At 45.2% G+C, this 25146-nt stretch overlaps 1 protein-coding gene across 1 annotated transcript; it reads right to left on the bottom strand.

Annotated features, from left to right (window-relative positions):
* Positions 1-17160: 17160 nt before the first annotated feature.
* Positions 17161-17964, bottom strand: LOC146526394 (uncharacterized). Its single transcript, XM_085207192.1, has one exon. It carries the CDS (start codon positions 17962-17964, stop codon positions 17161-17163), a length of 804 nt encoding a protein of 267 aa, XP_085063318.1.
* Between the last annotated feature and the right edge of the window lie 7182 nt (positions 17965-25146).

The raw sequence follows: 25146 nt of genomic DNA, 5'->3' as shown, positions 1-25146 counted from the left end.
AAAAACATTATGGTCGAGTAGGTTACCACAAAACATTCAAACGGTTATAGCTTCACAGCCTGATCTGCCTATCGAAAAATTAGCTGACCTGGCAGACAAAGTGCATGAGATAGCACCCTCATCACCACAGGTCGCAAGCACATCTGCGATGGCCACACCCCCTGCATCCTCCATGTTGGAAGAAATGGCCAAGCAGATCCAACTCCTGACCAAGCAGGTATCGGAACTCTCGACCCACGTACGTCACAACTCGGTCTCATCAAAATTTAAAGAGCGTTCCCGGAGCCATTCCAGACATCGCAGGAAGTCGACTACCCAGCAAAAATGTTGGTACCATTTTAAATTTGGTTCAAATGCTAAAAAATGTGTGCAGCCATGTAGTTACGGAGAGTCGGAAAACTCTCTGGGCAGCCGGAAGTAGCGGCCAACGTCTGCCCTTTACCTACAGGCCGTCTTTTCATTACCGACCGTATTTCAAAAATGCTTTTCCTCATTGATACTGGCTCGGATCTCTGCGTTTTTCCACGGTTGGCTACCAAGGCGCCCTGTACCAAGACAAAGTATGAACTTATGGCGGCGAACGGTACAGTCATTCATACTTACGGTCCTACATTATTGCACTTAGACCTAGGACTGAAACGTACTTTCACCTGGAAATTTACCATCGCTGATGTTTCAAAGCCCATTATCGGCGTAGATTTTTTGATATTTTACAATCTTCTTGTAGATTGCAGATGTCAGCGACTCGTCGATGGAAATACCACTCTGTCAGTGCAAGCAATAAAACAAAATATCTCCGATGACCTTGCGTCAGTCAAAGCCATTTCGGGAGAATCAAAATACCATCAGCTGCTTCATGAGTTTCCAGAGGTAACGAGACCATCAGGTACGTCTTCCTTACCTAAGCATAATACCGTGCATTACATCAAAACCATTCCCGGACCACCGGTTACCAGTAGACCTCGTCGTTTAGACCCAGTTAGACTGAAAGCAGCCAAAAAAGAATTTGACGATATGCTGTCACAGGGAACTGCCCGCTCCTCTAACAGTTCGTGGTCGTCCGCTCTGCACTTAGTTAAGAAGAAGGACGACGGATGGAGACCATGTGGTGATTATAGGGCACTCAATGCTCGCACAGTACCTGACAGGTATCCGATACGCCATATCCAGGATTTTTCCTACCAACTCTCTGGTTGTACAGTATTTTCAACTATCGATCTAGTCAAGGCGTACAATCAAATACCAGTACACGTCAATGATATCCACAAAACAGCCATTATAACTCCTTTTGGACTTTTCGAGTTCCCGTACATGACCTACGGACTGCGCAATGCAGCACAAACCTTTCAGAGGTTCATGGACGAAGTGCTACGTGATTTTGATGACTTTTGTTTTGGTTACTTAGACGACATTTTGGTATTTTCCAGTTCTGAAGAACAACATCAGCGCCACATCAGACTACTCTTCACCAGGCTCAAAGAGTATGGTGTTTTGATAAACACATCCAAGTGAGTCTTCGGGCAGCGACAGGTAAAATTTCTTGGTTACCTAGTGTCAGGTTCTGGGACTCAACCTTTAGAGACGAACGTAAAGAGCATAGAGGAGTGCAGTGTGCCGAAAACTGCTAAGGAATTACGACGTTTCCTCGGTATGTTCAATTTTTATCGGCGTTTTATTCCCGATGCCGCAAATATCCAAGCACCATTAGATGCTGCGCTTCTAGGACCTAAGATGAAAGGAGCTAAGCCGATCACTATGACGCCGGAGATGATGGAAGCCTTTCAAAAATGTAAGACTTGTTTATCTCAAGCCACATTACTGGCTCACCCAGATCCTTCTGCAGAGCTAGCTATTGCCACTGATGCTTCTGATGTCGGAATTGGAGCAGTTCTTCAACAACGTGTTAATAACGTATGGCAACCTCTTGGTTTCTTTTCTAAAAAATTAACATCTGCGCAGAAGAAGTATAGTCCTTACGACAGAGAACTGTTAGTCATTTATGAAGCCATTAAATATTTTCGACACATGGTTGAGGCTCGAAACTTCGTGATTCACACGGATCATAAACCTCTCACATATGCATTCAACATTAACAGGGAGAAATGCTCACCGCGCCAATATCGGTACTTTGATTATATTTCTCAGTTCACAACTATTATTCAATACTTACCAGGACGTTTGAACGTAGTGGCTGATACTCTGTCACGACTGGAAGAGGTGAGTCGATCTATCGATTACCAGGCTCTAGCACTTGCTCAAGATACTGATCCTGAACTGCTAGGTCTGCTTCAAAAAGGCTCATCGTTAAAACTGGTTAAGGTAGATTTGCCACACTGGGGTGCTTGGTCGGATAACCTCCTCGTGTGTTCGCTCGCTGTTGGCCCTTTCTCAAATGCTTGTCATTCGGGGGGGACGAACAGTGTTGCGGGCCGGTGCACCCTGGGCGGCTAGTAATTGGTGCCCACAGGATTCGTCCTTGGGTAATGATTGCTAGCTGGCTAATAATCCGACGTGGTTCTCCGCGTGTCCTCTGTCATGCAGAGTACACAGTGTGAGGAACCGGAGGGCGCGCGTGGTGTGTACTCACCCTACCGCCACGCAGGTGCAGTGATGTGCCTGCGCCGAATATATCGGAACTCCACTCTTGTTTGCGGTCATGTCTCGTAATCAGGAGTGGAACCGAGGGCCTTGCCTTTACCGGCCGGGCTGCGAGGAAGAAAACCTCTATAAAAAATTACCCCAACCCAAGCGGCGAAGCAGCGCGAGGGGTTCATGGCTGATGGGGAGATCAGTCGCTACTGCTGGTCCCGCCAGGGTACCGGCCGACACCCTGGCGTAATAGGCTTATCCGAGTACAGGGGGCACTGCTCGGATGGACCGTTTTTCCCCCACGCTCGTGGGAACAATATGGAAGATTTAAAACCTAAAAACCAAATTGAAGATGTGGTGGGGCCCGAGGAGGGCGGTGGTGTGATAGTGCCCGAGATGGGCGGAGTAGAAGGCGTTGTGCCTTTTATAGGCGGCGGTAAACTGGCTTCTGCGCCTGTAAGTGGAGCTAGTGGCGTAAAAGACGCGAGAGTGGTGATAGAGCGGCTGGACGTGGCGGAAATCGCCTCCATTGTCAGCGGAAGGTCCAGGTCGGGCTCAACATCCTCACGTGGCCGTTTCTGGGCGGCCACTGAGTCGGGGGCAGATAGTTGTGTCTCCATAGAGCCACAAACTGAGGAGATGCGGAGAGACCGCAAGTATCGGAAGAGGCCGAGGAGCAAGAAGACCCGCTCCGGCTCTTCGGAAAGTGGCGGAGAGAGAGAAAAGCCGAAGGCCAAGTTAAGTTCGGTTCGGCGAGAGGAGCTTCGGCTACAAGCGGAGGAAGAGGTCGAGGGGATGATGGAGTCGGTGCAGTCCAGGGCAAGCTCCAGGCTCTCGGATTTCTCCGACTCGGCGAGACCTAGTGTAAGTGGCCAACTGGTGCAAGATCTGCAGCACCAGGTCAAGGACAGCTTGTCCATTATCAACAAAGTCGCCTGCAGATCCGGCAATCTTAAGGGCACTTTTACAAAAGCCCTTAAGCAGGCCGCCGGCGCCATTAGTATGGCCGTGGAAGTTTTGGCCAATAAGACGGCAAACGAGGAGGTGACGCAGTTGCGGGCGGCCAATAGCCGTCTAACTAATGAGCTGTCCTTGATGAGAGAGGAATTAGAACGATCAAGGACACAGCGACAGGGACACGAAGAGAAGAAAAAGGAGGACGACGTGGCGCATACGGTAATGGTGCAGGTGGGCACATTGCTTAATACGCGGCTGGCGGCGCTGGAGGACAGGCTCCTACCAGCAAAGCCAGTTCGTCCTCCTTTAGCGGCGGACAGAAGGCGACAGGCGGCCGTCTCAGTGGTGGTGGCTGAGCCCACTGTGACGACCCTAGTCGCGCCTGCCAATCCAGGCCCAAAGCAAAAACAGGGCCCAAAGAAAGGGAAAGGCAAAACGGGAGGAAAGAAAGCGGCGTCTGTGGAGCCCCGTCCGCTGCCTCCCACTCCTGCCGATTTGAATGAGGGCTGGAGCGTGGTGGTGCGCAAGGGCAAAAAGAAGGCGGCTGTAGTCCCTAGTGGGAAGCAGACGAAGGCGAAGAAGTCTGCCAAGCAGCCCAAGTTGCGCCCCCCGCGATCGGCGGCGGTGACGCTGACTCTGCAGCCGGCAGCCGTCAACAAGGAGTTGACATACAAAGACGTGCTGTCACAAGTAAAGCAGGCGATAAAGTTAGAAGACCTGGGCATCTCTGACTTGCGTCTTAGAGTCGCCTCTACTGGTGCCAGGGTTCTGGAGCTACCTGGCGCCAATAGTAGCGAAAAGGCGGATACCCTAGCTCAGCGGCTGCGTGGGGTGCTAGACTCCGGCGAGGTTTTGGTTGCAAGACCAGTGAAGTGCGCAGAGTTGCGGGTCAGTGGCCTGGATGACTCTGCCACTTCGGAGGAGGTGGTGCAGGCTATAAGCCGAGTTGGCGGATGTGACGAAGGGTCGGTGAAGGCAGGGGAGATCCGGCAGGACAGAAATGGTCTGGGCACAGTGTGGGTTCGCTGCCCTATTATGGCAGCGAAGAAGGTCAGCGGGTCGAGGCTCCTAGTGGGCTTCGTTTCAGCGCGTGTGCAACTGCTGCAACAGCGAGCCCTGCGCTGCTATCGCTGCCACGAAATTGGTCACGTGGCGGCGAAGTGCAGCAGTGCACATGATAGGAGCCAGCAGTGTTTCAGGTGCGGACAACCTGGGCACAAACAAAATCAGTGCTCGGCGGCACCTCACTGCCCGGTTTGCGTGGCGGCAGAACAGCCCGCAGACCATACAGTGGGAAGCGCCATATGTGCGAAAGCCAGCACCTCGAGGAAGAGGAGGAGCGGCAGGAAGGGAGGAAATGGGCCACCAGCGGGCAAACCAGACGCCCCACTTGGGCGAGAGGAGGCGCAGCACATGGAAGACCAATAATGGCTCTCCGTGTGCTGCAGGCGAATATTAACCACTGTGCCAGGGCCCAGGACTTATTGGTCCAAAGCTTGGCGCAGTGGTCTATCCAGGTGGCGGTTGTTTCGGAGCCCTACAGCGTTCCCGACAGAGACAACTGGGTAGCCGACAACACCGGGGTGGTGACTATTATCACCCAGGTCGCAGCGGGCTCTCCGCCCTTCTCACGAGTAGAGAGGGGTGCGGGATGCGTCGCAGCACTTGTCGGCGACCTAGTTGTCGTAGGGGTCTACTTTTCCCCCAATCGAACTCTCGCGGAGTTTGAAGAGTTCCTTATACGATTGGGGGAAATGGTAGAGCGATTTCGTCCGGCGGAAGTGGTGGTCGCGGGCGATTTCAACGCGAAGTCCAGCGTGTGGGGCTCCGCAACGACGGATGTGCGTGGTGTGACGCTGTCGGAGTGGGTTGTTGCCACCGGTTTGTCTGTGCTCAACCGAGGGACCAAGAACACGTGTGTGCGAAGGCTGGGCGGATCCGTCGTGGACGTTTCGTTCGCGAGCCCGGCCCTAGCGTGTCGTGTTCGGGGCTGGCGAGTGCTGGATGATGTGGAGACTCTCTCGGATCACCTCTACATCTTGTACGAGATCTCCACACATCCTGCGGTGCAACCAGCCCCCAGTCCAAACTCGCGAGAGTACGGACCGCGGTGGCAACTGGGTCGTCTCGACAGGGAGTTGTTGGAGGAGGCCGCGATAGTGGAATCCTGGCTGCCCCAGAGCTTGGCGTCTGCAGAAGACGCCGCATCCTGGGCGCAGGGGGCGCTGACGCGTATCTGTGACGCGTCAATGCCCCGTTCCGGGCGCCGCCCTCAACGGCGGCAAGTGTACTGGTGGTCGTGGGAGATCGCGCAACTGCGTAACACCTGCGTTGCGGCGAGACGCCAGTACAGCCACTATCGCAGACGGGTACAGAAGGTGCAGGAGGAGGAAGACCGACTGTACCGTGTCTATGTCGAGGCGAGAACGCAGCTGCAGGAGGAGATCGGTCGTGTGAAAGGCGAGTCGCACGACCGGTTGATCGCGGGGATAGACCAAGACCCGTACGGCACACCTTACCGAATGGTGCTCGGTAGGTTACGGGCTTGGGCACCACCACTGACGCAGACACTCCAACCGGACGTACTCCGAGGGGTTCTGTCGTCGCTATTCCCGCAGCGGGCCAGTTTTGCACCACCCAGTATGGCCCGCCCTGCAGTGCGTGAGGAGGAGGAGGACGAAGACAGCGTCACACCACCAGTGGAGGAGGAGGAGCTCGAAGAAGTTATTCGCCGATCTCGGCTCAAGAGCACCGCCCCGGGCTTGGACGGCATTCCCGGCCGGGCGCTAACTCTGGCCCTCAACACCTTAGGGCCCAGAGTGCGAGGACTATTCACTGTCTGTCTGGCTCAAGCCATAATTCCACAGCGGTGGAAGACAGGCAGGTTAGTCCTCATCAAGAAGGAGGGTCGCCCGGCGGATTCAGCCTCCGCCTATAGGCCCATCGTGCTCTTGAGCGAGATCGCCAAGCTCTTCGAGCGTGTTGTAGCCAGGAGGCTACAACACCATTTGGAGGGGACAGGTCCGGACCTCTCGGACCACCAGTATGGTTTCCGCAGGGGGCGATCGACGGTCGATGCCATACTGGAGGTAAAGTCCTATGCGCAGGATGCGGTGGCCCGAGGCGATGGAGTCTTGGCGGTGTCTTTAGACATCGCCAACGCCTTCAACTCCCTGCCATGGCCCTGCATAAAGGAGGCACTGTTATACCATCGTGTGCCTCCATACCTGCGCCGCGTCATCGGGGCTTACCTGTCCGGGAGGTCTGTGACCTTTCCGGCTCCTGGAGGAGGTTGGGAGGAGTTTGTGGTGTCGGCCGGTGTTCCACAAGGATCGGTGCTGGGTCCGATCCTCTGGAACATCGGGTACGACTGGGTGCTGCGGGGCGGCACCCTGAGGGGGATAAAGGTCCTCTGTTACGCCGATGACACGCTGGTCTTGGCGAAGCAGAGGACCTATCGGGAGGCGGCGGTCCTCGCGACGGCTGGAGTGGCGGAGGTCGTCGGCCGCATAAAGCGGCTGGGTTTGGAGGTCTCCCTCAACAAGTCCGAGGCGTTATACTTCCACGCTCCTCGAAAGGGCCCACCAGCAGATGCCCACATCGTTGTCGGTGGCGTCAATATTGACGTCAAGAGGAGCATGAGGTACCTCGGACTTGTTCTGGATGGTCGGTGGAGTTTTCGGGGCCACTTTACATCCTTGGCCCCGAAACTGTTGAAGACAGCGGCGGCATTGGCGCGCCTTTTGCCCAACGTCGATGGGCCGAGCGCCTCTAGCCGTCGGCTGTACACCGGAGTGGTCCGATCGATGGCGCTCTATGGTGCTCCTGTATGGGCGGACGCCCTGGATCGGCACAACATCACTCTGCTGCGACGTGCGCAGAGGGTGATGGCCATCCGGGCGATACGGGGGTACCGGACCATCTCCGGTGAGGTGGCGTGCGTGCTGGCTGGAGTCATGCCGTGGGATCTGGATGCTCTGTCTCTGGTGTCGGTCTATTGCCGGCGTCGAGGCCTAGTGTCCGGGGAACCAGCAAGTCAGGCACGCACGGAGGAGGCGCGGAAAACCGCGGTAAGAATGTGGGAATCCCGGCTGGCGACACCATCTGCCGGCCGGTTGACGATCGAGGCGGTTCGTCCAGTTTTCCGCCAGTGGTTAGCGCGGCGTCACGGCGTCCTAACCTTCCGCACCACACAGGTGCTCACGGGGCATGGTTGCTTCGGGGGTTACCTGTGTCGGATCGCTGGGAGGGAGCCCGACGCTCGCTGCCACCACTGCGACGACTGCCTCGACGAGACGGCCCAGCACACGTTGGAGGTGTGCACAGCCTGGGCGTCTCAACGTCGCGCTTTGCGCGACGTCATCGGGGACGACCTTTCCCTGCCGGCCGTGGTCAAGGCCATGGCCGGTAGCGAGACGTCGTGGGACGCGGTCTCATCCTTCTGCGAGGCAGTGGTGCTCGAGAAGGAGTCGGCGGAACGGGCGAGGGAGGCTATTGCCGAAGTCGCCATCCGCCGTAAGAGACCGGGTCGCCGGAAGGCGGCATACGATCGCCGCCTTCCGCCCTAATGTGCCAGAGGGCGGTCAGCTTGGGGAAGCTGGCTGCCTACCAACCTGGCCCGAGTAGGCGCGCGCAGGTCGCTCCCGCGCGCTACTCCGAGCAGGCCGTCGAGGGTGCCCACACACCCTTGACTCCGCGACGTGCCTTGCAGGCTCCCGCCGCCGCGATTCGTGGACGATTCTAGTCCCCGCGTCTCGCGGCCAGTGGCGGTCGAGGAGGAGCACCGTGAGGTTTTAGTGGGTATGCGGACGGCCTACATCTGCCAAGTCCGCGAGTCCCACATAACCCGCTCGAGTCCCCACTCGGGCCGGTATCCGTAAAAGGATTTCCTCACGTTAAAAAAAAAAAAAAAAAGATTTGCCACACTGTAACCAGAAGTTATACTGTGACGTATCAATGTCTTCTCCGCGCCCGTTCATTACTGAGAAGTTTCGCCGACAAGTTTTTGAAACTTCACACAGCTTGAGCCATCCTGGTAGGACAGCTACAGTGCGGCTGGTTACACAGAGATTCGTATGGCCAGGGATTCGCAAAGACTGTAGAGAGTGGACACGAGAGTGTGTACTTTGTCAAAAGAGCAAAGTTCACCGTCATACCCTTGCTCCCTTATCCTCAATTCCAACTCCTACATCGAGGTTTGCACACATCCACCTCGACATCGTCGGACCTTTAACTATTTCGTCTGATTTCAGATATTGCCTTACTGTCATCGACCGTTTCACACGATGGCCTGAGGCATTCCCACTTAAGGACATCACAGCTGATTCCTGTGCTGCCGCTCTTCTCTCTGGTTGGATAGCAAGATTTGGTTGCCCTCTTCGAATTACAACCGATAGGGGTCGGCAATTCGAGTCGCATCTCTTCAAGGCACTATCAGCCATGGTTGGTGCACATCACTTTACGACTACTTCGTATCATCCAGCTTCCAACGGCTTGATCGAGAGACTCCATCGTCAGCTGAAGGCAGCTATCATGTGCCATCCCTCTTCGACCTGGACGGAAGCACTTCCCTTAGTGCTGCTGGGCATCCGTAGCGCTTGGAAGGATGATATTCAGGCTTCAGCGGCTGAGCTGGTCTACGGGGAGCCCCTTCGACTTCCAGGGCAATTTCTTGCACCCTCGGAGGATTACAGGACAGCAGATATCACAAATCTGGTCACTCGTCTTCGTGCTGGTATGGCACGACTCTCACCGAAGCCCACGTCATGGCATAGGACAGGTCCTTTTTATATGCCAGCTGACCTTGCAGAGACAACACATGTTTTTTTACGGCAGGACCACGTCCGCAAACCACTGGAACCACCTTATGCAGGCCCATACAAGGTTCTCAAGAGGACTCCTAAATATTTCAAAATAGACATATGTGGTAAGCCTAATAACGTTAGTGTGGACAGGATCAAGCCCGCATATGTTACGAGAGAGGCCGTTCCTGCATCAAAGAGGATAATAACAGCACCAAAGGCTATCTCTCAATCTGACGTGGAGCAGACACTTGAGAAGCGGACAAGAAGCGGAAGAAGAGTCAAGTTTCCAGACTACTATCGCCCTTAACCAGGTCTCTGGGGGGGAGTACTGTAGGGAACATTACTTATTCAAAATTAATATTATTACATTTACTAGAATCATCCGCACGCAGCGCATTGGAACAATTCAAACCTGTTCCGAGTTTTTTTGCTATGCGTGTTTGCTGCTAGCCAGCATCGCCACGTTTAAAGAGTCGGCTAGAATCGCTTGCGACATTCACTTGTGTATCCATTGCTCTCTTAGCTTGCATTCAATTCTCAACCTTAACTTCTTGCCATTACGTGCTAGTTTAGCTTGTATTTTCTATTGGTATTTATTTAAATTTCTTTATTTCCTTCTGTGATTATTTTCTCTTCACGTATCTGTGAGTTAAATAAATTTGGACAATTTCTCCACAAAATTTGGATTTTTAATTTTACTCATTTAGTGTAAAATAAATAAGATCATATTAAATAGTGGTATCACATCTCAACCGCTATAAATTTGATTCATATATTTTTCATTCAATCTAATGAAAATTTAAATAATTTTCGACTTTTAGATGTTGATAATCGAATTATTTTACCTATAAATAATCAAATTCGTATTTTAGTTACAGCTACAGATGTAATTCACTCTTGAACAATTCCATCATTAGGAGTAAAAATTGACGCTAATCCAGGACGATTAAATCAAACTAGATTTTTTATTAATCGTCCTGGAATTTATTATGGTCAATGTTCTGAAATTTGTGGGGCAAATCATAGTTTTGTACCTATTGTTATTGAAAGAATCCCTATAAAAAACTTTATTAATTGAATTAATAATTATTCATTAGATGACTGAAAGCAAGTACTGGTCTCTTAAACCATTTTATAGTGAATTAGCATTTACTTCTAATGATAAAGAATTAGTTAATAAATAACATAAATATGTCAAATTTAAATTATTACTTTTTGTAATATTCTTTTATTCCTCAAATAATACCTATCAATTGAATAATTTCATTATTATTTTTTATTTCTATTTTTATTAGTTTTATAATTATAATTTATTTTATTTTTAATTATAAAAATAATTTTAATTTTAAAAAAATTAATAAAAATAATTTCAAAAAATTTTTTTGAAAATGATAAATAATCTTTTTTCAATTTTTGATCCTTCAACAAATTTATTTAATTTCCCATTTAATTGAATTAGAACATTTATTGGATTATTATTTATTCCTTTATCTTTCTGATTTTTTCCTAATCGTCATTATTTATTATGAAATTTTATTTCTAATAAACTTCATAATGAATTTAAAACTTTATTAGGACCAAATAGAATTAATGGATCAACTTTTATTTTTATTTCATTATTCTTTTTTATTTTATTTAATATTTTTTTAGGTTTATTCCCATATATTTTTACTAGAACAAGTCATCTTAATATATCCCTTTCATTATCTTTAACATTATGATTAAGATTTATAATTTATGGATGATTGAATAATACACAACATATATTTATTCATATAATTCCTCAGGGAACACCAACTATTTTAATACCTTTTATAGTACTAATTGAAACTATTAGTAATATTATTCGACCTGGAACTTTAGCAGTTCGATTAACAGCTAATATAATTGCAGGTCATTTACTTTTAACTTTATTAAGTAATACAGGTATTAATATACTTAATTATTTATTAATTATTTTAATTATTGTTCAAATTTTATTATTAATTCTTGAATTGCCGTAGCAATTATTCAATCTTATGTAATTTCTATTTTAAGAACTCTTTATTCTAGAGAAGTAAATTAATGTCTAATCATAATCATCCCTATCACTTAGTTGACTATAGACCTTGACCCTTAACAGGAGCTATTGGAGTAATAACCTTAGTAACTGGTTTAGTAAAATGATTTCATAATTTTAATATAAACTTATTATTTATTGGATATATTATCGTATTATTAACTATATTTCAATGATGACGAGATATTTGTCGAGAAAGAACATTCCAAGGAAAACATACTATTATAGTATCAAAAGGTTTACGGTGAGGAATAATTTTATTTATTATTTCTGAAATTTTTTTCTTCATTTCTTTTTTCTGAGCATTTTTACGCATTTCAGCGGTGAGGAATCATTTTAGAATAGAATAGAATAGAATATACTTTATTGCACACATAAAAGAAATATATAGAAAGAACAACACAAATAAAATTTAAAGAAAAACACGTATGCAAAGGCGGTCTTATTGCTTTAAGCAATCTCCACCAGACAACCTTTGAAACATTACGGATAAAATGTAATGAGGAGAAAGGGGATAACGTCTCAGTGCAAATTTTATGAAATATAATTAAATATTATATATAATGTGAATGTTATTTTATAGTAGTAATTAAAACACACTGAGTTTCTCGTTAAAGAAACGACATTTAATGTCTATTACTTCTAACAAATTTTTATGTTACACGTGTTCAGCAAAATTAATTAAAAAGATCTATGTTGACAGTTTTGTATAGCTTAACTATTTGTACAGATTATCTTTTTCAAACCATAGACGTAGTTACGTCTATGGCCAGGAATTAAAAATTAAAGAGAATTACATGTAATTGTCTTTACATCTCCCTCCCAAAGTAGGTTCCTCAAGCAGAGGCATTGGAGTAATTTTTGAAATGTGGAAAAAATTTGATTCAGATTTTTTATGACCAGTATTTATCTTGAAAATTGAGTTTGATATTTTTTCCATGATTTGATAGGGACCGCTTCGCAATTCATCAAGTTTCCTTCTATTTAATTTATTTCCATTGTCCACAAAAACAATGTCACCAACTTTTAAATCTATATGTTTTCTATTTTTATCATAAATCACTTTGTTATAATTATGAGACTTGATTGTATTTTCCAGAGCTTTTTCTCTATCTTTAGTAAGATCATATTCTGTCTTTTTTAGTTTAAGTTCATTTGGCAAAATAGTGACATCTGTGCCATTTAACAAATATTTTGGAGGAAATCCTGTGACAGAGTGTATAGTTTCATTTTAGTTTCTAACACAATGATGTGCTATAGTTGTCCATGCTATTTTTGTATTATTTTCGTTAATCTTGCATCTGATTCTATTAACTAACGTTTGATTCAGTCTTTCATTTAAGCCATTTGAGAAGGGCGAGTTCACAGCTGTAAAAATTATGGGAATATTTTTGTCATCTAAAAATTTTTTTAATTCTTTTGAATTGATTCCGGGGTATTGATCTGAAAGAATTACGCCAATGTGGTCAGGTTCTGCACAGCTTTTTACTAGTCTAATGAAATCATTTGCATTTTGAGTACTTGATGTTAAAATATATGCATATCTTGTAAAATGATCTGATAGTAGATGTAATATTTATTTTACACTAAATGAGTAAAATTAAAAATCCAATTTTTGTGGAGAAATTGTCTAAATTTATTTAACTCACAGATACGTGAAGAGAAAATGATCACAGAAGGAAATAAAGAAATTTAAATAAATACCAATAGAAAATACAAGCTAAACTAGCACGTAATAGCAAGAAGTTAAGGTTGAGAATTGAATGCAAGCTAAGAGAGCAATGGATACACAAGTGATTGTCGCAAGCGTGACGAAAACCGATTTTTTCCAACCCGCGGGAATGCGCGGTAAGGTGCCGGCGGTAAGTGGCGAAAACCGATTTTTTCCAACCCGCGGGAAGGTGCCAGCGGTAAGTGGCGAAAACCGATTTTTTCCAACGCGCGGGAATGCGCGGGAAGGTGCTGGCGGTAAGTGGCGTGACAAGCCGTGGTCAAGGCTATGGCCGGCAGCGAGACGTCGTGGGATGCGGTCTCATCCTTCTGCGAGGCAGTGGTGCTCGAGAAGGAGTCGGCGGAACGGGCGAGGGAGGCTTTTGCCGAAGTCGCCATCCACCGTAAGAGACCGGGTCGCCGGAGGGCAGCACACGATCGCCGCCTTTCACCCTAATGTGCTAGAGGGCGTTCAGCTTGGGGAAGCTATAGGGGTTGAGATGTGATACCACTATTTAATATGATCTTATTTATTTTACACTAAATGAGTAAAATTAAAAATCCAATTTTTGTGGAGAAATTGTCCAAATTTATTTAACTCACAGATACGTGAAGAGAAAATGATCACAGAAGGAAATAAAGAAATTTAAATAAATACCAATAGAAAATACAAGCTAAACTAGCACGTAATAGCAAGAAGTTAAGGTTGAGAATTGAATGCAAGCTAAGAGAGCAATGGATACACAAGTGATTGTCGCAAGCGATTCTAGCCGACTCTTTAAACGTGGCGATGCTAGCTAGCAGCCTACGACACGCATAGCAAAAAAACTCGGAACAGGTTTGAATTGTTCCAATGCGCTGCGTGCGGATGATTTTAGTAAATGTAATAATATTAATTTAGAATAAGTAATGTTCCCTACAGTACTCCCCCCCAGAGACCTGGTTAAGGGCGATAGTAGTCTGGAAACTTGACTCTTCTTCCGCTTCTTGTCCGCCTCTCAAGTGTCTGCTCCACGTCAGATTGAGAGATAGCCTTTGGTGCTGTTATTATCCTCTTTGATGCAGGAACGGCCTCTCGCGTAACATATGCGGGCTTGATCCTGTCCACACTAACGTTATTAGGCTTACCACATATGTCTATTTTGAAATATTTAGGAGTCCTCTTGAGAACCTTGTATGGGCCTGCATAAGGTGGTTCCAGTGGTTTGCGGACGTGGTCCTGCCGTAAAAAAACATGTGTTGTCTCTGCAAGGTCAGCTGGCATATAAAAAGGACCTGTCCTATGCCATGACGTGGGCTTCGGTGAGAGTCGTGCCATACGAGCACGAAGACGAGTGACCAGATTTGTGCTATCTTCCGAGGGTGAAAGGTGACTTCCAGGGCAATTTCTTGCCCGAAGTCGAAGGGGCTCCCCGTAGACCAGCTCAGCCGCTGAAGCCTGAATGTCATCCTTCCAAGCGCTACGGATGCCCAGCAGCACTAAGGGAAGTGCTTCCGTCCAGGTCGAAGAGGGATGGCACATGATAGCTGCCTTCAGCTGCCGATGGAGTCTCTCGATCAAGCCGTTGGAAGCTGGATGATACAAAGTAGTCGTAAAGTGATGTGCACCAACCATGGCTGATAGTGCCTTGAAGAGATGCGACTCGAATTGACGACCCCTGTCGGTTGTAATTCGAAGAGGGCAGCCAAATCTTGCTATCCAACCAGAGAGAAGAGCGGCAGCACAGGAATCAGCTGTGATGTCCTTAAGTGGGAATGCCTCAGGCCATCGTGTGAAACGGTCGATGACAGTAAGGCAATATCTGAAATCAGACGAAATAGTTAAAGGTCCGACGATGTCGAGGTGGATGTGTGCAAACCTCGATGTAGGAGTTGGAATTGAGGATAAGGGAGCAAGGGTATGACGGTGAACTTTGCTCTTTTGACAAAGTACACACTCTCGTGTCCACTCTCTACAGTCTTTGCGAATCCCTGGCCATACGAATCTCTGTGTAACCAGCCGCACTGTAGCTGTCCTACCAGGATGGCTCAAGCTGTGTGAAGTTTCAAAAACTTGTCGGCGAAACTTCTCAGTAATGAACGGGCGCGGAGAAGACATTGATACGTCACAGTATAACTTCTGGTTACAGTGTGGCAAATCTACCTTAACCAGTTTTAACGATGAGCCTTTTTGAAGCAGACCTAGCAGTTCAGGATCAGTATCTTGAGCAAGTGCTAGAGCCTGGTAATCGATAGATCGACTCACCTCTTCCAGTCGTGACAGAGTATCAGCCACTACGTTCAAACGTCCTGGTAAGTATTGAATAATAGTTGTGAACTGAGAAATATAATCAAAGTACCGATATTGGCGCGGTGAGCATTTCTCCCTGTTAATGTTGAATGCATATGTGAGAGGTTTATGATCCGTGTGAATCACGAAGTTTCGAGCCTCAACCATGTGTCGAAAATATTTAATGGCTTCATAAATGGCTAACAGTTCTCTGTCGTAAGGACTATACTTCTTCTGCGCAGATGTTAATTTTTTAGAAAAGAAACCAAGAGGTTGCCATACGTTATTAACACGTTGTTGAAGAACTGCTCCAATTCCGACATCAGAAGCATCAGTGGCAATAGCTAGCTCTGCAGAAGGATCTGGGTGAGCCAGTAATGTGGCTTGAGATAAACAAGTCATACATTTTTGAAAGGCTTCCATCATCTCCGGTGTCATAGTGATCGGCTTAGCTCCTTTCATCTTAGGTCCTAGAAGCGCAGCATCTAATGGTGCTTGGATATTTGCGGCGTCGGGAATAAAACGCCGATAAAAATTGAACATACCGAGGAAACGTCGTAATTCCTTAGCAGTTTTCGGCACATTGCACTCCTGTATGCTCTTTACGTTCGTCTCTAAAGGTTGAGTCCCAGAATCTGACACTAGGTAACCAAGAAATTTTACCTGTCGCTGCCCGAAGACACACTTGGATGTGTTTATCAAAACACCATACTCTTTGAGCCTGGTGAAGAGTAGTCTGATGTGGCGCTGATGTTGTTCTTCAGAACTGGAAAATACCAAAATGTCGTCTAAGTAACCAAAACAAAAGTCATCAAAATCACGTAGCACTTCGTCCATGAACCTCTGAAAGGTTTGTGCTGCATTGCGCAGTCCGTAGGTCATGTACGGGAACTCGAAAAGTCCAAAAGGAGTTATAATGGCTGTTTTGTGGATATCATTGACGTGTACTGGTATTTGATTGTACGCCTTGACTAGATCGATAGTTGAAAATACTGTACAACCAGAGAGTTGGTAGGAAAAATACTGGATATGGCGTATCGGATACCTGTCAGGTACTGTGCGAGCATTGAGTGCCCTATAATCACCACATGGTCTCCATCCGTCGTCCTTCTTCTTAACTAAGTGCAGAGCGGACGACCACGAACTGTTAGAGGAGCGGGCAGTTCCCTGTGACAGCATATCGTCAAATTCTTTTTTGGCTGCTTTCAGTCTAACTGGGTCTAAACGACGAGGTCTACTGGTAACCGGTGGTCCGCAAATGGTTTTGATGTAATGCACGGTATTATGCTTAGGTAAGGAAGACGTACCTGATGGTCTCGTTACCTCTGGAAACTCATGAAGCAGCTGATGGTATTTTGATTCTCCCGAAATGGCTTTGACTGACGCAAGGTCATCGGAGATATTTTCTTTTATTGCTTGCACTGACAGAGTGGTATTTCCATCGACGAGTCGCTGACATCTGCAATCTACAAGAAGATTGTAAAATATCAAAAAATCTACGCCGATAATGGGCTTTGAAACATCAGCGATGGTAAATTTCCAGGTGAAAGTACGCTTTAGTCCTAGGTCTAAGTGTAACAATGTAGGACCGTAAGTATGAATGACTGTACCGTTCGCCGCCATGAGTTCATACTTTGTCTTGGTACAGGGCGCCTTGGTAGCCAACCGTGGAAAAACGCAGAGATCCGAGCCAGTATCAATGAGGAAAAGCATTGTTGAAATACGGTCGGTAATGAAAAGACGGCCTGTAGGTAAAGGGCAGACGTTGGCCGCTACTTCCGGCTGCCCAGAGAGTTTTCCGACTCTCCGTAACTACATGGCTGCACACATTTTTTAGCATTTGAACCAAATTTAAAATGGTACCAACATTTTTGCTGGGTAGTCGACTTCCTGCGATGTCTGGAATGGCTCCGGGAACGCTCTTTAAATTTTGATGAGACCGAGTTGTGACGTACGTGGGTCGAGAGTTCCGATACCTGCTTGGTCAGGAGTTGGATCTGCTTGGCCATTTCTTCCAACATGGAAGATGCAGGGGGTGTGGCCATCGCAGATGTGCTTGCGACCTGTGGTGATGAGGGTGCTATCTCATGCACTTTGTCTGCCAGGTCAGCTAATTTTTCGATAGGCAGATCAGGCTGTGAAGCTATAACCGTTTGAATGTTTTGTGGTAACCTACTCGACCATAATGTTTTTAAAAAATCCTTGGGGACAGATGAACCCGCAAGATCTTGCATGTATCGCAGAAACTGTGATGGCTTGCGATCACCTAGCTGCTCGTGCCTCAGCAACTGCATCACTTTCTTTTCTTGAGACGCAGACAATCTTTTAATCAGTTGCGTTTTAAGAGTGATGTATTTATCCGTCTCGGGAGGAGAAATGATAATATCCTTCACCTCGACAGCAAATTGATTATCTAACTGAGCGGCAACGTAATAAAATTTTGTAGTATCACTTGTTATATTAGATAAAGCAAACTGACCTTCAATTTGTGAAAACCAAAGGGCTGGTTCTTCCGGCCAGAATGGTGGAATACGCACGCCAATTCTGCACACGTTGGATGTAGTCGCGTCCTCCATCTTGTATCAGCGGTCACTTGCCAAGGTCGTTAAAATGGCCTCCTGCCGTTTTAAATCTTCTTGCCAGCAGTAAACGTAGGTATTTATTGTAGTGCTCACCAATTTAGGGGTCACCAATATAGGGGTTGAGATGTGATACCACTATTTAATATGATCTTATTTATTTTACACTAAATGAGTAAAATTAAAAATCCAATTTTTGTGGAGAAATTGTCCAAATTTATTTAACTCACAGATACGTGAAGAGAAAATGATCACAGAAGGAAATAAAGAAATTTAAATAAATACCAATAGAAAATACAAGCTAAACTAGCACGTAATAGCAAGAAGTTAAGGTTGAGAATTGAATGCAAGCTAAGAGAGCAATGGATACACAAGTGATTGTCGCAAGCGATTCTAGCCGACTCTTTAAACGTGGCGATGCTAGCTAGCAGCCTACGACACGCATAGCACAAAAACTCGGAACAGGTTTGAATTGTTCCAATGCGCTGCGTGCGGATGATTTTAGTAAATGTAATAATATTAATTTAGAATAAGTAATGTTCCCTACAAAGCTGGCCGCCTACCAACCTGGCCCGAGTAGGCGCGCACAGGTTGCTCCCGCGCGCTACTCCGAGCAGGCCGTCGAGGGTGCCCACACACCCTTGACTCCGCGACGTGCCTTGCAGGCTCTCGCCGCCGCGTTTCGTGGAAGACTCACGTCCCCGTGTCTCGCGGCCAGTGGCGGTCGAGGAGGAGCACCGTGAGGTTTTAGTGGGTATTGGGATTGGCCTTCAGCCGGTCCACGAGTCCCACATAACCCGCTCGAGTCCCCACTCGGGCCGGTATCCGTAAAAGGATTTAAAAATAAAAAAAAAAAAAAAAAGGTTAGGTTAGGTTGAGGTGCTTGGTCGGATAACCTCCTCGTGTGTTCGTTCGCTGTTGGCCCTTTCTCGAATGCTTGTCATTCGGGGGGGACGAACAGTGTGCGGGTCGGTGCACCCTGGGCGGCGAGTAATTGGTGTCCACAGGATTCGTCCTTGGGTAATGATTGCTCGCTGGCTAATAATCCGACGTGGTTCTCCGCGTGTCCTCTGTCATGCAGAGGTCACAGTGTGAGGAACCGGAGGGCGTGGTGTGTACTCATCCTACCGCCACGCAGGTGCAGTGATGTGCCTGCGCCGAATATATCGGAACTCCACTCTTGGTTGCGGTCATGTCTCGTAATCAGGAGTGGAACCGAGGGCCTTGCCTTTACCGGCCGGGCTGTGAGGAAGAAAACCTCTATAAAAATTACCCCAACCCAAGCGGCGAAGCAGCGCGAGGGGTTTATGGCTGATGGGGAGATCAGTTGCTACTGCTGGTCCCGTCAGGGTACCGGCCGACACCCTGGCGTAATAGGCTTATCCGAGTACAGGGGGCACTGCTCGGATGGACCGTTTTTCCCCCACACTCGTGGGAACAATATGGAATTTCTAAAAACAAAAAACCAAAACGATGAGGTGGAGTGTGTTGAGCCCGAGAAGGGCGGCGATGTGATGTTGCCTGAGAAGGGAGGAGTAGATGTGCTTAAGGCGGAGGAAGTTGTTGGTGTTGTTGCGGCGTCTCGAAGAGTGTCTGTTTCGAGTGTCGCTGCGCAGGGGTCAGTTGGTGATGGCCAGAACGTAGGAGTGTGGAAGGAGCCGAGAGTGGTTCTGACCAGATTGGACGTTGATGACGGAATGTCGACTGTCGATAGTGTCAGGTCGAGACGAGGGTCCGGATCATCATATGGACGGTTGTGGGGAGTGTTGGAGTCAAAGGACTCAGATACTGAAAGTTTTGTGTCGATGGTGTCAGAGAAGTCAAGGACACGGGCACAATACCTGAAGGACAGGCGGAAGAGGCCTCGGAAGCCGATCGATCAGTCGGGGTCTTCTGGTGAAGGAGAGCCAGATAGACCGGCGCCAAAAGTGGTTGCCATGAGGAGACGGAAAGGTCTCGGTGAGGCAGAAAGGAAGGAGTTGCCGCTGAGGTCAGAACAGGAGGTGTCTGACAGCGCTGCGGCCGTACTGGCCAGGGCTAGCTCCAGGCTCTCGGACATGTCTCTACCATCCGAGAAAGAGCAGGACGAAGCCATACTTGCGTCTGACCTACAAAATCAGGTGGTGGACAGCCTAGCGGTGATAAGGAAGGTTGCCAGCAGATCGGGAAACCTTAAAGGAACTTTCACCAAGGCCTTTTGACGGATACCGGCCCGAGTGGGGACTCGAGCGGGTTATGTGGGACTCGTGGACCGGCTGAAGGCCAATCCCAATACCCACTAAAACCTCACGGTGCTCCTCCTCGACCGCCACTGGCCGCGAGACACGGGGACGTGAGTCTTCCGCGAAACGCGGCGGCGGGAGCCTGCAAGGCACGTCGCGGAGTCAAGGGTGTGTGGGCACCCTCGACGGCCTGCTCGGAGTAGCGCGCGGGAGCAACCTGTGCGCGCCTACTCGGGCCAGGTTGGTAGGCGGTCAGCTTCCCCAAGCTGACCGCCCTCTAGCACATTAGGGCGGAAGGCGGCGATCGTGTGCCGCCCTCCGGCGACCCGGTCTCTTACGGCGGATGGCGACTTCGGCAAAAGCCTCCCTCGCCCGTTCCGCCGACTCCTTCTCGAGCACCACTGCCTCGCAGAAGGATGAGACCGCATCCCACGACGTCTCGCTGCCGGCCATAGCCTTGACCACGGCCGGCAGGGAAAGGTCGTCCCCTATGACGTCGCGCAAAGCGCGACGTTGAGACGCCCAGGCTGAGCACACCTCCAACGTGTGCTGGGCCGTCTCATCGAGGCAGTCGTCGCAGTGGTGGCAGCGAGCGTCGGGCTCCCTCCCGGCGATCCGACACAAGTAACCCCCGAAGCAGCCATGCCCCGAGAGCACTTGTGTCATGCGGAAGGTTAGGACGCCGTGACGCCGCGCTAACCACTGGCGGAACACTGGACGAACAGCCTCGATCGTCCTCAGGCCGGCAGTTGGTGTTGCCAGCCGAGTTTCCCACAACTCCATTGCGGCTACCCGCACCTCCTCAGTGCGTGCCTGGCTTGCCGGTTCCCCGGACACTAGGCCTATTATTTCTTCATTTGGTTCATATATTTCATTATTTTCCATAATTTTAATTATTATTATTATTTGAGAATCAATAATTAATCAACGAATAATCCTATTTTCATTAAATATACCATCCTCTATTGAATGATATCAAAATTTACCTCCTTCTGAACATTCTTATAATGAACTTCCTATTTTAAGAAATTTCTAATATGGCAGATTATATGTAATGGATTTAAACCCCATTTATAAAGGAATATCCTTTTTTTAGAAATGGCAACCTGATCTAATTTAAATTACCAAAATAGAGCTTCTCCATTAATAGAACAAATTATTTTTTTTCATGACCATACATTAATTATTTTAATTATAATTACAATTTTAGTAGCATATTTAATAATAAATTTATTTTTCAATAATTATATTAATCGATTTTTATTAGAGGGTCAAATAATTGAATTAATTTGAACTATTTTACCAGCTATTACTTTAATTTTTATTGCACTTCCATCATTACGATTGTTATATATTTTTAACCGACTTCTGTAAGAAAAGGAGGTTATCAATTCGACTGTATTTTTTTATTTTTTTATTTTTTTATTTTTTTATTTTTTTATTTTTTTTTTTATTATTTTTTTTTTATGTTTGTTACCTCATAACTTTTGACTGGGTGAACCGATTTTGATATTTTTTTTTTATTTGAAAGGTGAAGCTTCCCGAATGGTCCCATTTTTTTTTGGTCCATGTCTGACAATGGTATCCATGAGAAAATCACATAAGTCTTAAATTTGCATTAGGTATGTGCGCGACAAATAGACGCATAACTTAATGTCGCGCAAACTGATTTTGATGATTCTTATTTTATTTGAAAGGATACACTTCAAGAATAATTTGGTGAAAGTTTGGCTAGATTCCGATTATGGAATCCGGTGAAATTTGAGAAAGTTTGTTTTTTTTGGTAAAAAATTGATTATACTGTAATAGTTACAAGCAAAAACTTTTTAACTCGATGTCAGAAGTGAGATTCCTGATCGTTACATTTCTTTTCAATCAACCTCAAAAAAGAGAATGTTCTCATTTTCAACCAACTTCAAAAAAGGGAGATTCCCAATTCGCCCGAATACTTTTTATGTATGTTCATGTCAATATACCAAAATGTTACTTTGCGCAAAAATAAACCCTAATTAAATGAAGTTTTACATGGGACAACCACAACCACTCGTTGACAACCACTACCACCACCATCACCACTCGTTCAAGAAGCATCATTTTAAGATCTACCCATCACTTAAAATCGTAAAATAAATTATTTTTTAACAAAAACAAAAACCGACTTCTAACAACGAACTAAAAAGTGAAAAATAATTTTACAAAGATTTTATAATTTTGAAGTCGGTGCTCAGTAGAACAAACAGGCTTAGTAATTAGATATTGTAGTAAAGGTGTTGTATTAGCATTAGCTTGACACCGACTTCAAAATTATAAAATCTTTGTAAAATTATTTTTCACTTTTTAGTTCGTTGTTAGAAGTCGGTTTTTGTTTTTGTTAAAAATTAATTTATAGATGAACTTAATAATCCTTTAATTACATTAAAATCAATTGGACATCAATGATATTGAAGATATGAATATTCTGATTTTAATAACATTGAATTTGATTCATATATAATTCAATCTAATGAAAATTTAAATAATTTTCGACTTTTAGATGTTGATAATCGAATTATTTTACCTATAAATAATCAAATTCGTATTTTAGTTACAGCTACAGATGTAATTCACTCTTGAACAATTCCATCATTAGGAGTAAAAATTGACGCTAATCCAGGACGATTAAATCAAACTAGATTTTTTATTAATCGTCCTGGAATTTATTATGGTCAATGTTCTGAAATTTGTGGGGCAAATCATAGTTTTATACCTATTGTTATTGAAAGAATCCCTATAAAAAACTTTATTAATTGAATTAATAATTATTCATTAGATGACTGAAAGCAAGTACTGGTCTCTTAAACCATTTTATAGTAAATTAGCATTTACTTCTAATGATAAAGAATTAGTTAATAAATAACATAAATATGTCAAATTTAAATTATTACTTTTTGTAATATTCTTTTATTCCTCAAATAATACCTATCAATTGAATAATTTCATTATTATTTTTTATTTCTATTTTTATTAGTTTTATAATTATAAATTATTTTATTTATAATTATAAAAATAATTTTAATTTTAAAAAAATTAATAAAAATAATTTCAAAAAAATTTTTTGAAAATGATAAATAATCTTTTTTCAATTTTTGATCCTTCAACAAATTTATTTAATTTCCCATTTAATTGAATTAGAACATTTATTGGATTATTATTTATTCCTTTATCTTTCTGATTTTTTCCTAATCGTCATTATTTATTATGAAATTTTATTTCTAATAAACTTCATAATGAATTTAAAACTTTATTAGAACCAAATAGAATTAATGGATCAACTTTTATTTTTATTTCATTATTCTTTTTTATTTTATTTAATATTTTTTTAGGTTTATTCCCATATATTTTTACTAGAACAAGTCATCTTAATGTATCCCTTTCATTATCTTTAACATTATGATTAAGATTTATAATTTATGGATGATTAAATAATACACAACATATATTTATTCATATAATTCCTCAGGGAACACCAACTATTTTAATACCTTTTATAGTACTAATTGAAACTATTAGTAATATTATTCGACCTGGAACTTTAGCAGTTCGATTAACAGCTAATATAATTGCAGGTCATTTACTTTTAACTTTATTAAGTAATACAGGTATTAAAATACTTAATTATTTATTAATTATTTTAATTATTGTTCAAATTTTATTATTAATTCTTGAATCTGCCGTAGCAATTATTCAATCTTATGTAATTTCTATTTTAAGAACTCTTTATTCTAGAGAAGTAAATTAATGTCTAATCATAATCATCCCTATCACTTAGTTGACTATAGACCTTGACCCTTAACAGGAGCTATTGGAGTAATAACCTTAGTAACTGGTTTAGTAAAATGATTTCATAATTTTAATATAAACTTATTATTTATTGGATATATTATCGTATTATTAACTATATTTCAATGATGACGAGATATTTGTCGAGAAAGAACATTCCAAGGAAAACATACTATTATAGTATCAAAAGGTTTACGGTGAGGAATAATTTTATTTATTATTTCTGAAATCTTTTTTTTCAAATAATTTGTTCTATTAATGGAGAAGCTCTATTTTGGTAATTTAAATTAGATCAGGTTGCCATTTCTAAAAAAAGGATATTCCTTTATAAATGGGGTTTAAATCCATTACATATAATCTGCCATATTAGAAATTTCTTAAAATAGGAAGTTCATTATAAGAATGTTCAGAAGGAGGTAAATTTTGATATCATTCAATAGAGGATGGTATATTTAATGAAAATAGGATTATTCGTTGATTAATTATTGATTCTCAAATAATAATAATAATTAAAATTATGGAAAATAATGAAATATATGAACCAAATGAAGAAATAATAGGCCTAGTGTCCGGGGAACCGGCAAGCCAGGCACGCACTGAGGAGGTGCGGGTAGCCGCAATGGAGTTGTGGGAAACTCGGCTGGCAACACCAACTGCCGGCCTGAGGACGATCGAGGCTGTTCGTCCAGTGTTCCGCCAGTGGTTAGCGCGGCGTCACGGCGTCCTAACCTTCCGCATGACACAAGTGCTCTCGGGGCATGGCTGCTTCGGGGGTTACTTGTGTCGGATCGCCGGGAGGGAGCCCGACGCTCGCTGCCACCACTGCGACGACTGCCTCGATGAGACGGCCCAGCACACGTTGGAGGTGTGCTCAGCCTGGGCGTCTCAACGTCGCGCTTTGCGCGACGTCATAGGGGACGACCTTTCCCTGCCGGCCGTGGTCAAGGCTATGGCCGGCAGCGAGACGTCGTGGGATGCGGTCTCATCCTTCTGCGAGGCAGTGGTGCTCGAGAAGGAGTCGGCGGAACGGGCGAGGGAGGCTTTTGCCGAAGTCGCCATCCGCCGTAAGAGACCGGGTCGCCGGAGGGCGGCACACGATCGCCGCCTTCCGCCCTAATGTGCTAGAGGGCGGTCAGCT

The sequence above is a fragment of the Heliconius melpomene genome, unplaced genomic scaffold (assembly GCF_056956725.1).
Source record: "Heliconius melpomene rosina isolate 202511_hmr_F unplaced genomic scaffold, ASM5695672v1 ptg000056l, whole genome shotgun sequence".
Taxonomy (NCBI): domain Eukaryota; kingdom Metazoa; phylum Arthropoda; class Insecta; order Lepidoptera; family Nymphalidae; genus Heliconius; species Heliconius melpomene.
The sequence above is the reverse complement of the archived record's forward strand: the minus strand, read 5'-3'. Positions and strand labels throughout refer to the sequence as shown.